Here is a 17,179-nt window from a genome sequence, read left to right on the forward strand (position 1 = left end):
AGCTAGCTAGCTAGTTAGTTAGTTAGTTAGTTAGTTAGATAACACCCCATCTAGCAGGGTTCATCTGGAGCTCTGGTTAAGTGCTGTGCCGGCTCAGTCTAGCCAATGCTTGCTTTTCAATCTGCAAACCCTGGACCTCACAAGTAGCTGTTTTGGGATCATCACCATCTGTCTTTGCCAAGTTTGCCCTCCCTCTGCAAGTGCCGCAAAAATTCTGTGCTTCCTGAGTTGTACTTTTATGCAGGAGATGAAACACAACCCCATATCTCTATCTGTTTATGTTTCTCCTAAGCCATCTCCCTTAAGAATCTCTTGCTTAAGTGAACCACATTAAACTGTACTGAGGATGTATCAGGGTTTCTCCCCCCTTTTCTTATTTTTAAGAAAAGCAACCCTTTCAATCTTTGACATCTTTATGTCGGTCACGGCAGGAGAATACCCCAGAGAAAGGAGGAGGGGAGTCAAAAGAGCCTCCAGTTCTGTAGCTGTGCAACATTACTATGGCAACAGGCTGAAGGGGTAGCCCTCAATACAGAGCGAATTCATTCAAATCCTTTATTGACTCCGCAGAGAAAGAGGGAGGGAGAAAAGAGAAGCCACATCTTGGCTCTAATTTCCCACACAAAATGCAACAGGTTGAGGTTTTTAGCAAAATACGAAAGGTCAAAACCAAAGGGTGTCCTTTGATTCTGATTCACACATGTACACACCAGCTACTTGGCTGATGAGCAATTAAAATAATGCAGTGGTGCACTGATGAGACCCATTAGCTTGCAGAAGATCTCTCTGATCTCTCTCCGAGAACTGGGCAGACTCCGTTAGCAACTTATTTTTGACCTTTGTCTGCGGACAGAAGACAAGCTGATCTGTACCTGCAATGACTAATAATGGGGACAACTTTGCATGAACACAAAATCTGCCACTTTTGATCTGAAAGCCCAGGCAGGCAGCGGGGAGTTTCTAAATACAGATACATTCACAGAGCTGCACTCTTCATCTCTGCTCCCTATGGGGAAAACAACCATTAATCGGCATCAGAGATGCAGTCACACAGGCATGCAGCTTTTCTGGGAGAACTTTCCCCTCAGCAATAAGTAATGATTGCTTATGTTTTTGTACAATTTCTGTGCAATGAGGGCTCCATGAACAGGGGGATAAGTGATAATTTCTTAACAATTAATGCGACAATGACTTAGTGCAGAGTAATTCCAGCAGCCTAGCCAGTTAACCGTGTGCAAAGTTATATTCAAGAGTCTTCACGAGTCTTCTAGACCAGAGATGAGGAACCTGTGGCCCTCCAGTGGACCACAATTGCTATTATCCCTCACTATTGACCATTGTGGCTATGACAGTTTGGAGATGGAGTCCTAAACATTAGGAGGACCACAGGTTTCTCTAACCCTGCTCTAGTCTGATCCAGTACTAGATAATGCACAATGAAATTCACTTCAAAATGGGAAGGAGAGAAACTTAAGGTTTGAATAAAGTGAGACCAGTATTGCATTCCAATAAAGTGAGACCAGTATTGCATTCCAATAAAGTGAGACCAGTATTCTCCAACCGCATTGGCATTGTGCTTTCATCGCACTGAAATGAATGGAACGGAATAACCTAATGACAATGTACTTACAGTGGTACCTCGGGTTACATATGCTCCAGGTTACATACACTTCAGGTTACAGACTCCGCTAACCCAGAAATAGTACCTCGGGTTAAGAACTTTGCTTCAGGATGAGAACAGAAATCGTGCTCTGGCAGCGCGGCAGCAGCAGGAGGCCCCATTAGCTAAAGTGGTGCTTCAGGTTAAGAACAGTTTCAGGTTAAGTACGGACCTCTGGAACTAATTAAGTACTTAATCTGAGGTACCACTGTATTTAATTTGTATAAGTAATTACACATTACGAAATCTTGCCACAGCAGACAGTGAGATGAATAATGTAGTTTGGGGTAGAAGACAAATTGCAGCAGGACAGAAACAGGGCCAAGAGGGCAGATCACAAAGCAATGTCTTCTTGCACAGAAATCGGCACTGAGGCCTAAGTAAAAATGACTCGGGCCTCAAATACCTGAAAGGCTGCCTGCTTCCGTACAGATCATCTTGGGTGCTAAGATCAACGGGGGGTGGGGGGGTGGGGGGTGGGAGGCCTCTTGGTAGTGCCTCTGCCCTCAAATGCTCAGGGTGGTGGCAGTGGCAGACTGGGAGAGGGCCTTCTCTGTGGCAGCCCCTAAGTTGTGGAAATCCCTTCTGACACCTACATTATACAGCTTTCAGTGAATACTGAAGATGCACCTGTTCACCCTGGCTTTTGACACTTGAGATTTATGATTTTAGGACCCACCTTATTTTTGTAATTTTAAGTTCTTCTAAACTGGGGTTTTTAAATACTGTGTTTTAAGATCGCTCATCCGGGCACCTGTAGTGACCCGGCTCGGGGGTGAGGGATTGATACCTCCTCCGTGCCAACCCCGGCCGCATCCCCCCTGCCCAGCCAATCTATGGGCTTCCCTTTTTCACCAGGGGCTTCCCTCTCTCGCCTCCTCTTGGTTTTTGCCTACCTTGTAGCAATCGTCACAACATTGTAAGGCAGGCATTGGGTAAGCCTTTGTATAAGGAAGGGGAGGTTGTAGCCTCTGCCTGCCCCTCCTTGATAAGGGTATGCTGTGAAAGGAATCCAAGGGTGTGGATTCTGTCTGAAGCCTGGGTGTGGGTTAGGGCCATGTCACGACCCCAATGGGCACCCCTCAGTGTGCCCCTTTTTGATGTAAGTCATAGGGCGCCCCCTTCTTGTGGTTTGCCCTTAGTTTGACTCCCTGCAGATGGGTGGGAGTCAAGATATAGCCCAGTTTCGTCCAATGCCTAAGCCAAATCGCTCCCTTCTTTAACCAACAAAGTTGTGGTCTGTTTTAGCCCATAACCCTAAATACTCATGTCGGTGTGTTTATTAATCAATGGGGAACTGCAGGGCACGGGGCCTTGGCACGCAATATTAATATTGTGTCTTAATAGTTGTAACCCACCCTGGGACTTTAAGGTGAAGGGCAGGAAATAAACTGTAATAATAGTAATAATAGTAGTAATAATAATAATAATAATAATAATAATAATAATAATAATGATATACACTCCTGGGCAGAGTGCTCCACTAGGTCCCAACCAACCACATATTATGAAGTTTCTGACTCAAGTCCCAAATTCCCTGGCAGTTCTTTCGAAATATCACGGGACTCTGTACACTGGCAAGTTCCACAGGGGGAAAATTGCTCCCTCTCTTCCGCTCCGGGATACGTGAAATGAATACCACCACGAAGCAATCTCACGCTTTCCTAAACCATACGTTTGTGCTCACCAGCGTGTGTTGATGAGGCTGCAGATCCAAACTGTTGTTTATAAATTGTTAATATTGTTTCCCTTTCTAATGGACTGGCTGGGAGCTCAGCCAAAGATTTAAAGCCAAAGGCTTTCGCAGAGAGAAAGAAAAGAAAAAAATCTTGTGGAAAAGAGAGAAAATGATCAATTTTTAAAGAAAGCTGTTAAAACACATGGGGAAAACAAAACAAAACTATATATATATATATATATATATATATATATATATATATAGGCCACAGACTTAAAACAACAAATCCTGTGCACTGTTTTATACAGACTGCTCTCGAATAACAGGTCCCAGAGACTGAAGTGCATTGGTGTTCGGATGTGGATAGACATCCATGGAAATGTATGTGGGTGTCACAAGCACCATGTAATGTAGAAGTCCTCCGGTTGTTTTAGACTACAACTCCCATTAGCTCTCTGCCAACACAACATCTGGAGGGCTTCATGTTGAGGGAGGCTGATAGAGTGACAGGCCTGTCCTCCATTAATTTGTCTAAACCTTTTTTTTTTTTTTTTTTTGATTATCAAAGCTGGTAGTCATCACCCCACCTCGTGGAAGTGATTTCTGTAATATAATTGCATGTTTTGTCAACCCTGAACCTACTTGCCAGTCCGTTTCATTGAGTAAGCCTGGGATCAACGTGTTAACCTGGTGCTCCCATCCCAACCTCGGCAAGCTCAGCTGACGAATAGTCGCCTGCCTCTTACCTTCTGAAGGATGATGTGGGACATGGAAGCATTGGCGTGTACAATGATGGTGGCCGTCTTGTCGTCCCTGATCTCCTTTAGCAATGGTGTGGGGTCCCGGCTGTCGTCCAGCATCCGGATCGAGAGAGTTTCCTTAGAGATCAGGAACTGACGGAGCAGCTTCTCCAGGTTTAGAAGGCCTGCAGGTGAGAGAAATGGAAAATACCATTTTCTACTGGGCCAAGTTTAAGGTGTTACCAATAATACATAAAGCCCTTAACATCTCAGGACCAGTTTACCTGCGAGATCACCTTTCCCTATATACACCCACTTGCTCAATTTGATTTATGGAACTGGCACTGCTCCTAGTGCCACATAACACTCATTCCGCTGTTATAAGAAACTGATATTTTAGGGTCGCAACACCCAAACATTGGATCTCCATGCCTATTGACATCAGTCTTGAACTTTCACTGCACATTTTTTGTTTTTAGGCAAGCCTACCTAGACATGTAGAATGCTAAGCCGGTTTTTAGCAATGATCTTGATTATTTTTTGAATGCTTTAAATAGTTGTTCTTAACTGATAATTTTTCTGTTGCATTCTTTTTGTAAACTACTGTAAGGCTTTCTATTTTTTATAATCAAATGGTATATACATTTAGCTAAATGAATAAATAAAATGTTCTAATCCTCTCCTGCCACATTTCCAACTTCTAAAACCCCCTCATTTCCCTGCAGATGTTGAAGCATCACTGCACAACTTCATCTGGGCTCATCATTGTCTCACTTGCCATTCTTCCCTGCCTGCAACCTTCCCATCTCTGAGACATTCTTCCATGTCTCAGATGCACTTTGAAGGTGATCTGGAAACTACAACTAATCCAGAATGCAGCAGCTAGACAGGTGACTGGGAGCGGCCACCGAGACTACATAACACCGGTCTGGAAAGACATTGGCTCCCAGTACGTGTCCAAGTAAAATTCAAAGTGTTGGTGCCTGACCTTTTTTTTATTATTTTTTAAAGATTTTTTATTAAGAGTTTTGTTAATACAGTAAAGAAAAAACCAAAAAAAAGACTGAATAAACAGAGAACAAACAAAGCAAAAACAAAAAACAAAAAACCAGACATAAAATTTAACATCTTATAATAACCATCTTCTCTTCATTTTTTGGACTTCTTCACATCTCTCTTTTTTTTTTTTAATAATATTTATTAAATTTTAGTTTAACAATAAAATACATAGATTATAACACAATCTTTTCCAATATCCACATTTCATATTCATCTTTGGACTTCCTCACAACCCTTGTTCCTGCTTTCTAAACTCATATATTTTACCAGCAAATTATTAACTTGGTTTAATTCATATAATATAATTTTCCAATATTAATATCTCAAATTTTGGGATTTAACATACTCTTATTGAAACTAAATCATAAAATGTTACTTATCCAAAATTTATCTTTTCGTCTTCCAATTAAATTTAAATTTCTATTCTTTATACCTAGTTTGTTGAAGCCATGGAAGAATGGCAGATGCAACTGATAGACTATATGGAACTGGCGGAGATGACTGGCAGAATCCGAGACCTGGGAGAAGAACTGGTGGAGGAAGACTGGAAGAAATTTAAGGACTATCTACAAAAATATTGTAAATTGTATGAATGTTAAGAAAGATGTAAGATTAGCAAAAACATGGACTTCTTCACATCTCTCGCTCCTACGTTCCAAATTTATAAAACTTTAGCCAGCAACTTATCACCTTATTTCCATTCTTATTATACACATTTCCAATATTTTGTCCCTAACTTTGAATATTTTTATCTTAAGTCTTAAATACCTAATTTTGACATGATATTTATTCAAAGTTTATTTTTCTCATAAAATTCACTCATTCTCATAATCTTTTCAACTAACTTTATGGTGCCCTGTTATTTTCAAATCTCTCATCCTTCTTAGCACTCATATAGTTTACAGTGTTTTTGTAGATAGTCCTTAAATTTCTTCCAATCCTCTTCCACTGCTTCCTCTCCCAGGTCTCGGATTCTGCCGGTCATTTCTGCTAGCTCCATGTAGTCCATCAGTTGCATCTGCCATTCTTCCAGTGTGGGCAAATCTTGAGTTTTCCAATATTTGGCGGCAAGTATCCTTGCTGCTGTTGTTGCATACATAAATAATGTTCGGTCATTCTTCAACACCCTCTGGCCAACAATGCCCAAAAGGAAGGCCTCTGGTTTTTTAGGGAAGGTATACTTAAATACCTTTTTCAGCTCATTATATATCATTTCCCAGAAGGCCTTAACCCTGGGGCAAGTCCACCAGAGGTGAAAGAACGTTCCTTCAGTTTCCTTACATTTCCAACACTTATTATCTGATAGGTGATATATTTTTGCCAGCTTGACTGGGGTCATGTACCACCTATATATCATTTTCATAATGTTTTCTTTCAAGGCATTACATGCCGTAAACTTCATACCGGTGGTCCATAACTTTTCCCAGTCAGCAAACATGATATTATACCCAATATCCTGTGCCCACTTTATCATAGCTGATTTAACCGTTTCATCCTGTGTATTCCACCTCAGCAGCAAGTTATACATTCTTGAAAGTAATTTAGTCTTAGGTTCTAGCAGTTCTGTTTCCAATTTCGATTTTTCCACCTGGAATCCTAACTTTTTATCCAATTTAAAAGCCTCTTTAATCTGAGCATAATGTAACCAATCTCGCACTTTATCTTTTAGTTTCTCCAAACTCTGCAATCTCCAATTGTCTCCATCTCTTTCTAATATTTCCCAATATTTCGGCCATTCGACTTCCATATTGGGTCTTTTCACAGCCTTAGCTTCCATAGGTGATAACCACCTTGGGGTCTTGTTTTCTAATAAGTCTTTATATTTTGTCCAGACATTAAACACTGCTTTCCTTACAATATGGTTCTTGAAATTCTTGTGAATCTTAACCTTGTCATACCACAAATATGCATGCCATCCAAAAGCATTGTTAAATCCTTCCAAATCTAAAACGTCAGTGTTTTCAAGAAGCAGCCAATCTTTCAGCCAGCAAAAAGCTGCTGATTCATAATACAACCTTAAGTGTTGGTGCCTGACCTTTAAAGCCCTAAATGGCCTCGGTCCAGTATACCTGAATGAGCGTCTCCACCCCCATCGTTCTGCCCGGACACTGAGGTCCAGTGCCGAGGGTCTTCTGGCGGTTCCCTCACTGCGAGAAGTGAGGTTACAGGGAACCAGGCAGAGGGCCTTCTCGGTAGTGGCCTCCGCCCTGTGGAACGCCCTCCTACCAGATGTCAAAGAGAACAACAACTACCAGACTTTTGGAAGACATCTGAAGGCAGCCCTGTTTAGGGAAGCTTTTAATGACTGATGTTTTAATGTATTTTTAATCTCCTGTTGGAAGCCGCCCAGAGTGGCTGGGGAAACCCAGCCAGATGGGCGGGGTATAAATATATTATTATTATTATTATTATTATTATTATTATTAGTAGTAGTAGTAGTAGTAGTAGTAGCTAGTCTCCAATTGGCATTTTCCCTTTACTTTCCTTGTTGGTTGCCCCTGAGTACTTTATGAGTGTATTTTTGGGTTGTTTTTCAGGGGAAGTGGTGTGTCATGCCACTAGGTAGCCATTGTCTGGATAGCTCAGTGGTTAGAACATGGTGCTGATAACGCCAAGGCTACAAGTTCAATTCCCTGTGTGGGACAGCTGCCTATTCCTGCATTGCAGGGGCTGGACTAGAGAAGAAGGAGATTTCAGCAAATTTGGAAACCAACACTTTTCTTTGACTTTTCTGGAAGTTCTGTCAGCTTCTAGCACTTAGCAGCTAGGTTTTCTGTTCTGAAATTAATCCAGTTATGACAAATCATTTCATTTTTATAATGAATAGAGCATTTGACTGTTATAATGCTAGTCTGAGCCACCTGCCTCAACTGTACTAGCACTGCTCTGCTTGTGTAATTTAAGGTACCTTGCCTGACAGAAATATTGCACGTGTATGTGAGGGACTATTATCTACCTGTGTGAATTTGTGTAGTAAAAATAAATACAATAAAACACACTGATTAAAGCAACATTTACGCCCCCAACTCTCAAAATCCATGTAAAACTGTGTGTGCAGTCTTTACGTCCATAACAATCAAAGACTGGCATCTATAATACTGTTCCCCTTGAATCAATTGCTTCTGAAAGCAATGTTTTTCGTTGATTAACTGCCTCACTTTTAAACTATTAAAGTAACAATTGCAATAACTTGCTGCAGGTGACATTTTGAGGATATTTAATGAAGATAATAGTTACTCTCAAATGAATAACCCAGACAAACGAGCTCATGTTTGGACAATCTTCTTGCTGAACCTCCTCCTTCTTCCACCTCCCTCCTACTGTGGTACTTTTCACCAGGCAGAACCGGAATTAAAATCAGATGGAACCTGATTAAGAAATCCAGAATTTTATTCAGTAATAAATGGATTCATGATTCATGCTGTTAATCAATAGATGTAAAGCTTTCAGGCATGAAATAATGTCCTGGAGCTTTGGGAAGGCCCTGCCTTCCCTCAGTTCCTCTCTAACAATAAAAATAACTGGCTCAATTTAATAAAATTTAAAGAGCACACCTGCATCAACCCAGCTGCACGCCTTCATCTGCCCAGCTGCAACAAAACATGTCTCCCCTGTATCGGTCTCTACAACCACAGCAGGTGCTGTAACTCCAACAGTTTGACTTCACCTCTTCCATTATATCCTATTGAGATGGATGGATGCCAACCTCAGAGAACTAAATAGGTGTGTTGGCATAAAAAGGTGTTCAAGGTGTTCTGAAAGTTAGTCCTGAGGCTGCCTGCCTAACCTCTGCTAGAAGGATGTTCCATAGCATGGGACCAGTGACACTAATTGCCCGACTTCTAGTTTGAAGCCAGTGGAGCTTCTGAAATATGGGGGACAACTAGCGCTCCTCTGGATGACTGTGGATGTTTGCAAGTGATAGTATTGATGGCCCAGGACATCTCTCAATTCCAAGGAGCAGGGAAGGAAGCACCATTTTGTGGTTCATCTCAGTTGCCAAAGTGTCTTGGGCCAGCCCTGCCAAGGAGAGGCCAGAGCCTTGGCACCAACACCAGCTTATCTGTGCATTAAACCCCTGCTTATCTGTGCCTTAAACTGGATACATAAGTCTCAAAGGGTATGAAACTTGCATTCTCCATCTCTGCAGAAGTCCAAGAAAGCATGTGCCACATTTTTCTGTGTATAACATGACCCCATGTATAAGTCGACCCCTATTTTTGGGAGCCCTCAACAGTTGTTGAGCTTCTTTTGTAAGTTCACTGAGCTGTTGAGCAGCTTTTCGACAATCCCCCGCTCTGGCTGACGGAACTGGTGCTGTAATACACCGCATACTGGCACTCACCAAATACTCTTCCTAAGCCGGACCATAAAGAAGGCTGATCACCGAAGAATTGATGCTTTTGAATTATGGTGCTGGATGAGACTCTTGAGAGTCCCATGGACTGCAAGAAGATCAAACCTATCCATTCTGAAGGAAATCAGCCCTGAGTGCTCACTGGAAGGACAGATCCTGAAGCTGAGGCTCCAATACTTTGGCCACCTCATGAGAAGAGAAGACTCCCTGGAAAAGACCCTGGTGTTGGGAAAAATTGAGGGCACAAGGAGAAAGGGACGACAGAGGACGAGATGGTTGGACAGTGTTCTTGAAGCTACCAGCATGAGTTTGACCAAACTGCGGGAGGTAGTGGAAGACAGAAGTGCCTGGTGTACTCTGGTCCATGGGGTCACAAAGAGTCGGACATGACTAAACGACTAAGCAAAAGCAAAGCCTGGAAGAGCAGATAAGCAGCCTCCTCTCTGACATTTCACTGCTACCGCTGCAGTACCAGCCCTTGCTTACTTAGCATATTAACCTGTGTATAAGACGACTCTCAATGTATCAGAAAAAATGTTGTCTAATACATGGGGAAATAGGGTAATTCAAACCTAACCAGACAGCAGTCTGTCCATGACCAAAGAGCCTATTCCTCCATTCATAGTTAAGAATGTAAGAACAGCCCATCCAATCTAGCATCATAAGAACCTAGGAAGAGCCTGCAGGATCAGGCCAGCATCCTGCTATCTCAGTGGCCACCCAGATGCCTGTGGGAAACCATCAAGCAGGACCCAAGCTCAAGAGCTCTCTCCACTCCTGTGGCTTTTCACAACTGGTCTTCAGAAGCATTGCTGCCTCTGAGCATGGAGGAAGAGCATTGCTACATTACTGTAAAGCTATAAAAAGCTTGAGGACTGATAAAATTCGTGGTAAATCTATGCTTCTGTTGTAAACCACAGTGGTACCTCAGAAGTCGAACGGAATCCATTCCGGAAGTCCGTTAGACTTCCAAAATGTTAGGAAACCAAGGTTCAGCTTCTGATTGGCTGCAGGAAGCTTCTATCTTCCTAGCTAACATCATCATCCCTAGCTAACAGGACCAGTGGTCAGGGGTGATGGGAGTTGTAGTACCAAAACGTCTGGAGGGCTGAGTTTGCCTATGCCTGCATTAAAGCAATGAGGAACCACTACTAGATGGAAGAAGGTTTTTCCTTCTTCCTTGGGCAACCTATTTGCCTATGCAAATCCCTTCACATTGCCTCTGCCCTCGTTTCTTCTTTTCACCCTTTACTGAGATAGGAATTCATTTGAAGATTAATCCTACAGCAATAGCGAAGGAGCAGAATTTCTTTTACTAAAGGTGGGATTTAGTACTATGCAGGAGGCCTCCTTGTCACTTAGGCATCACTTAAGCTGTCAAAACAGTGCTTATCCCTGTTTCACAATTGTGTAGGTTTAAAGCCACCCACGGCTCACATTTCTCCCCTCTGGCCTTTGCTGGGAAATGATGTTTATTTTAGGGAGGAATCATGCAACCAGTAATCTTTTGTGATTCCTTCTGCTAGAGACATTAAGTATTTGAAGCATTTTACTAACTTGAGCTTAGTGCATGTGTGCACACACACAAGCTCTAAATGACTCCTTTTTGCTCATATTAAAAAAGCACCGCTTGATTTTTAAAAAAAGAAAACATGACTTCCATTGTAAACAGAATGAAATTTACATTCACAAGCAATTGAGGAGTCTTTCTTCTCCATTCTGAAAGGGAGGGAAGTCAATGTTAAAGCTCATTCCCTACCTTCTTTTGGCTATATATATATATATATATAGAGAGAGAGAGAGAGAGAGAGTTTTCCAAGAGATGAGCTTGCTAGATCAATGTAAGCCTTTTTGCAAGTCAGCAGGTGAACACCTCTTTTGCATTAGTGTGTTTAGATAGTAGTGATCTAAGCAGTAAGAAGGAGACCGCACAAAACCTTAGATCCATATGTTCAACGATCAATTCTACATTTGAATTTCTGATTCTAGGGTCTTATTAGAATTCTGCCAACAGCCAAAAAAAGCATGTTTCATTGAAAAACTTTGCTAAACCTGAACTGCTAGATAGCTCGACCATGGATCTCAGAGAATTCCAATGGAAAAGGAACTTGCTGGTGTTTCTTTATTCATCTCCTGCCCAGAATGGAAATCAATCCAGAAAATGGAATTGGTATTTGCTATTGTGTTCAGTCCACAAATAATGCATAATGGTACGCAGTTGTTGGCATCTGTCTGTCTCAGGAGACCATGGGGGGTGTGTGCCTTTGCAGGTGAAGTCCAACCATTGCAGAATTACAGCGACATTATAACATCACAGATCCTTTATATACAAAACCAAGGACAGCTGCCTTAGCCACTAATATTCAATGACTGTGTGGGCAAATGAGGCAAGCATAACATTGCACTGTTATTTTATAGCTGCACTTGGATAGAGTAGGAATAAAATAAGTGTGTGTGTGTGTGTGTGTGTGTGTGTGTGTGTGCACGCATGCGCGTCTGTCTGTCTATCTGTCTGTCTGTCTCTGTGTGTGCATGCAGGGACACAACTAATCAAGAGAGGAGCAATGAAAGCTCAACATAAATTGCAGTTCCATTCAGCCATTGAATTAGGCAGGCAGTGTTTTCCAACCAGTCTCATAAATGCAGGGCTGTAAAATTAAGGAGCAGGATCTAATTTTATTGGAGGGGAATTGAAATTAGACATAAAACTGGAAAACACCAGAGGGAATCGCTGCCTCTTAGGAGGAGAGACCTCCCACCTGCCCCAATAAACATAAATCTTTGCCTCTTTCTCCATTTATTTTACTGTCTTGACCAGCAGAATATGGCCTGGCCTGGTAGCTGCTAATTGCTGTGGGACAGGGGCCAACTTCCAGGGATCTGCCAGCGGAAGAGTAAGGGGGCAAAGCCAAAGAATAGGGGCTGGAGGAAAGCATGCTCCAGGATCTGAAGCCTGGGAAGGATCAGGATACTTGGAAGGAGATCTAGAAGGGGAGGGGGCTGCACCAGGCAGCTGCCTTGTGGGAAACGAAGTGTTAAGCCCTGGATGACTGAAGCACATGCCATTCCTGCCCTTTCACCAAGGACTATTCAAACACCATGTGCCTCATCCCAAGTGCTTTTTATTTCCCAAGTGCTTTTTATTTAAGGTCCCTGTCGCCTAACTCGCTGCATCACCAGAGCTGCCACCAGGCCAAGAGAGAGTGCTTGACCTGATGTCTCCTGTACTGTAGCTCCATCCAGGTGATGACCAAGAAAGGTACTGTGACTCATCAGCACAGCCAATCAAAGCTCCTTCTTCTTTGGTGATCACTCGTAGCCAAGTAAGATTGTCTTCCATAAACACGGTTTTAAAATTGAGTCCGTAAGTGACTGTGGAGGCCAATTCTGGATCCACACGTCCTTCCACAGTGGGGACATAGGTTTCCGGGTGGGAGTTGATCATGGTGAGGGTTTGCCAAACATGACTTCCTCTTGGCATGTTTCTCTTTTTCGGTTTGAGCGTCTTCAAAACCCATGACACCTTTGGTAAAGGCTGTTCTCCAATTGGAGCACTTGCAGGCCAGTGTTTCCCAGTTGTCAGTGTTCATACTACATTTTTAAAAAAGATTTGCCTTGAGAGAGTCTTTGAACCTCTTTTCTTGACCACCAGCATTACACTTCCCATTTTTTAAGTTTGGAATAGAGTAGTTGCTTTGGAAGGTGATCATCAAGCATCCATACAACATGACCAATCCAAGCAGCAGAGGTGTGGTTGGTGATATATAACTATGACTCCAGGCTTTGCTCCTTAGTCTGAGCATCTCATACTTCTTGGAGAGCTGCTGAACAGATTCTCCTCTCCTCTCCCCTTCTCTTCTCTCCCCTTCCCTTCTCTTCTCTTCTCCCTCCCTCCTTCCTCATCTGCCTGCTCTGATCACCAGTCTATCTTGGACCACATTCATCTGGCTCTGCCCCTTTGAATCTCTGCCTTTCTGCTAAAGGACCTGCCCACTTGCCCTTCCTTGCTTCCTTCTAAATCACACCTGGGTGAAGTAACTAGAGCAGAGCTTTCCAAACGTTTCATGTTGGCGACACCTTTTTAAGACATGCATCATTTCACAACACAGTAATTCAGTTTTACTAGCAAACTGGAGGTTAAACTAATCCTCACCTCCTCTCCACCCCACAATAATCCTGGGAACTGTAGTCTATCCTTCACAGGACCCTTTAAAAACCACAGTTCCCACGGTTCTCCTTTTCTTGGGGGAAGGGGGAGAATTCTGCTTTCAGTGTATGGTGTATGTGCAGCCTCAGTTGGTTAGAGCATGGTGCTGGTAACAGCAAGGTTGCAGGTTTGATCCCCATATGGGACAGCTGCATATTCCTGCATTGCAAGGGGTGGGACTAGATGATCCTAATGGTTCCACCCAACTCTACCATTCTATGACTCTTCTACTTCAGCCTAACATACCTCACAATGCTGTTGTACAGATAAAATGGGGTGGAAAGTCATGTATACTGACTTAAAAGCTCCTAGGAGGAAAGGTGGGTTACAAATGCAAGAAAATGAAATGCAAGAAATAAGGACAGAGCATGCTTAGTTAGAGTGGTATCTAGTTCCTAAATCTCTTTATGTTGGGGTGCATCCAGAAAACCCCAGATTATTAATATTTATATGCCTCCCTTCTCACTGGGTAAAACAGCACACATTAAAAACTTCCCTATACAGGGCTGTCTTCAGATGTCTTCTAAAAGCCAGACAGTGGTTTATTTCCTTGACATCTAACGGGAGGGTATTCCACAGGGCGGGTGCTACTATGGAGAAGGCCCTCTGCCTGGTTCCCTGTAACCTCACTTCTCATAGTGAGGGAACTGCCAAATCATGCATGATTTTATAATATTATATTCTGGGCCCTCCTCTCCTAACTCCAACTCCTTCACCCCAGACTACTGTCTTCTCTGACAGCTGTATCCTTCAGGGCTCCTAGTCTGTACAAGGAAAGAGAGGGGCCTGTTCCTATCCAAAGAGATTTCCTTCTGTTCCGCTAACACGAGGCTCTGAAGCACTTGTCGCCAACAGAAGGATGCTCTTTCAAGGGCCTGTTTTACAGGCTGAACATGAGCCGGGTCTTGTAGGAACCTCCCTGAAACTTTGAAGTACATAAACGAGGACCACCAAGGAAGGGAGAGGCAGAATCAGACGTGGGCTGCATTAGAGTCATTCCTCTGCTGCGAACGGCAGTCTGTTTAGTTATCTGATGGGAAAGAAGGCCTCTTGGGCAAAGAATTGGGCTAGGTATCACCCTCTGCTTCCACTCAAACCCCCAAATTACGCACTCAGAAAAAGCTAAATTCTACAACCAGTATACATTATGCAGATTTTCTCATGGGGAAGCGTTATGTAGGGCACTCAAGCTCAGGCCCCAGCCGCTGGTAAATTTATTCATTCATCCCTCTGGTTTCTGAGATTTGAACAGATGCATGGCCCACTTGTTTGTAAGCCTACCTTCACAATCAATATGGGGCAGTGACGTGATGTTTTTTAAAAATGCAAATCAAAGCTTGGATGCTCAGGCAAAATTATCTGTGCTCCCACAACACAGAGGCAGACCTGGGCATAAGGCTTGGAGCAGGGGTGCTAACTTGAATATTGGTGGGGGCCAGGTAAGCCCCACCCCACATAATCAATCACAAATTGTGGCACTTGAATGGCAATGCAAATTAGCTTTTTGGGGGGCAACCCCTTCAAATTTTTATTGGGGGCAGCTGAAGGGACATCGGCCCCTAGGAGTCTGCTCCTATGGCTTGGAGAATGTGCAGTGGTAACACTTTTGGCTATCCCAAGAACCTACAATTGCACAGTGCTGACTTGGAAACTGGCATCCCGAGATTCTTGACTTTCTTTAACAAACCAAGTCATGTTCCTAGCCCATAGGGTTTCCAGAAATGTGCTGGGGGGAAAGCAGGCATCATCCAAATGTCATAGACCAAATGGAGCAAACAGCACGCAGACCTAGTGGTGGGAGGAAAAAATCCTCAAATAAGAGACACGGGGGAATGATTAATGGACTTCAATGTCCATTAATGATTAATGATTAATGATTAATGGAGCAAACAGCACGCAGACCTAGTGGTGGGAGGAAAAAATCCTCAAATAAGAGACACGGGGGAATGATTAATGGACTTCAATGTCTGTACACTAATGCGCAAAGCATGGGTAATAAACAAGATGAGCTTGAGCTCTTGGTACAGCAAACTAAATATGACATAACAGGCATCACTGAAACCTGGTGGGATAAGTCCCACGACTGGAATGTAATAATGGAGGGTTACAATCTATTTCAGAGAAACAGACCAGACAAGAAAGGAGGAGGAGTGGCGTTATATGTCAGAGATGTGTATACCTGTGAAGAGATCCAAGATTTAGAACCTCAAAGCCAAAGTGAGAGCATTTGGGTCAAAATTAAGGGAGAGAAGAATAACAGGGACCTCATTGTGGGAGTTTACTATAGATCCCCAAGCCAAACTGAGGACATAGATGATGCCTTCCTGGAACAGATGGCCAAGCATGCAAAAGGAAGGGAGATAGTAGTAATGGGGGACTTCAATTACCCGGATATTTGCTGGATGTCAAACTCAGCCAAGAGCATAAGGTCAAACAGATTCCTCACTGGCCTTGCAGACAACTTCATTGTCCAGAAAGTGGGAGAAGCAACAAGAGGAACAGCCATTTTAGATCTGGTCCTAACCAATGTTGATGACCTGGTTAGTGGGGTAGAAGTGGAAGGATCATTAGGCGCGAGTGATCATGCTCCTCTGAAGTTTACTATACAGCGGAAAGGAGCAGCCAAGCATACTAGGACTCAATTTCTTGACTTTAAGAAAGCCGACTTCATAAAACTTAGGGAAGTGCTGGGTGAGATCCCATGGACAGTAATACTAAAAGGAAAGGGAGTTCATGATGGCTGGGAGTTTGTTAAGAGGGAGATAGTAAAAGCACAACTTCAGGCAATACCAATGAGACGGAAACACGGAAGGTGCCTAAAGAAGCCAGGGTGGCTATCTAAAGAACTTTTTAACTGAGTTAAGATTAAAAAAGGATGTGTACAAAAAATGGAAAAGGGGGGAAACCACCAAAGAGGAATTCAAACAAATAGCCAGCACGTGTAGACACAAAGTCAGAAAAGCTAAAGCACAGAATGAACTCAGGCTTGCTAGAGAGGTTAAAAGCAACAAAAAAGGCTTTTATGGGTATGTTCGTAGCAAAAGGAAGAACAAAGAAACTGTGGGGTCACTCAGAGGAGAAGATGGTGAAATGCAAACAGGGGACACAGAAAGGGCTGAACTCCTCAATGCCTTCTTTGCCTCAGTCTTCTCCGATAAAGAAAACAATGCCCGACCTGAAGAATTTGGAGCAAATGATTCAGCAGAGGAAACACAGCCCAGAATAACTAAGGAGATAGTACAAGAATACTTGGCTAGTTTAGATGTACTCAAGTCTCCAGGGCCAGATGAACTGCATCCAAGAGTATTAAAAGAACTGGCAGATGTGATCTCAGAACCACTGGCAGTCATCTTTGAGAATTCCTGGAGAACAGGCGAAGTCCCGGCAGACTGGAGGAGGGCAAATGTTGTCCCTATTTTCAAAAAGGGGGAAAGAGAGGACCCAAATAATTACCGCCCAGTCAGTCTGACATCAATAC

The 17,179-nt window shown here is 43.0% G+C and overlaps 1 protein-coding gene across 4 annotated transcripts in view; it reads right to left on the reverse strand.

Moving 5' to 3' along the window:
* Window positions 1–17,179, reverse strand: part of GRIK4 (glutamate ionotropic receptor kainate type subunit 4) — a 472,983-nt gene that overhangs the window by 144,361 nt on the left and 311,443 nt on the right. For all 4 annotated transcript variants that reach the window (XM_079954667.1, XM_079954665.1, XM_079954666.1 and 1 more), the window contains exon 6: window positions 4,085–4,263. In XM_079954667.1, the coding sequence (XP_079810793.1) occupies window positions 4,085–4,263 (179 nt within the window). The remainder of the gene's footprint in view (window positions 1–4,084; window positions 4,264–17,179) is intronic.

This window comes from Podarcis cretensis (genome assembly GCF_951804945.1).
Source record: "Podarcis cretensis genome assembly, chromosome: 15".
Classification (NCBI taxonomy): domain Eukaryota; kingdom Metazoa; phylum Chordata; class Lepidosauria; order Squamata; family Lacertidae; genus Podarcis; species Podarcis cretensis.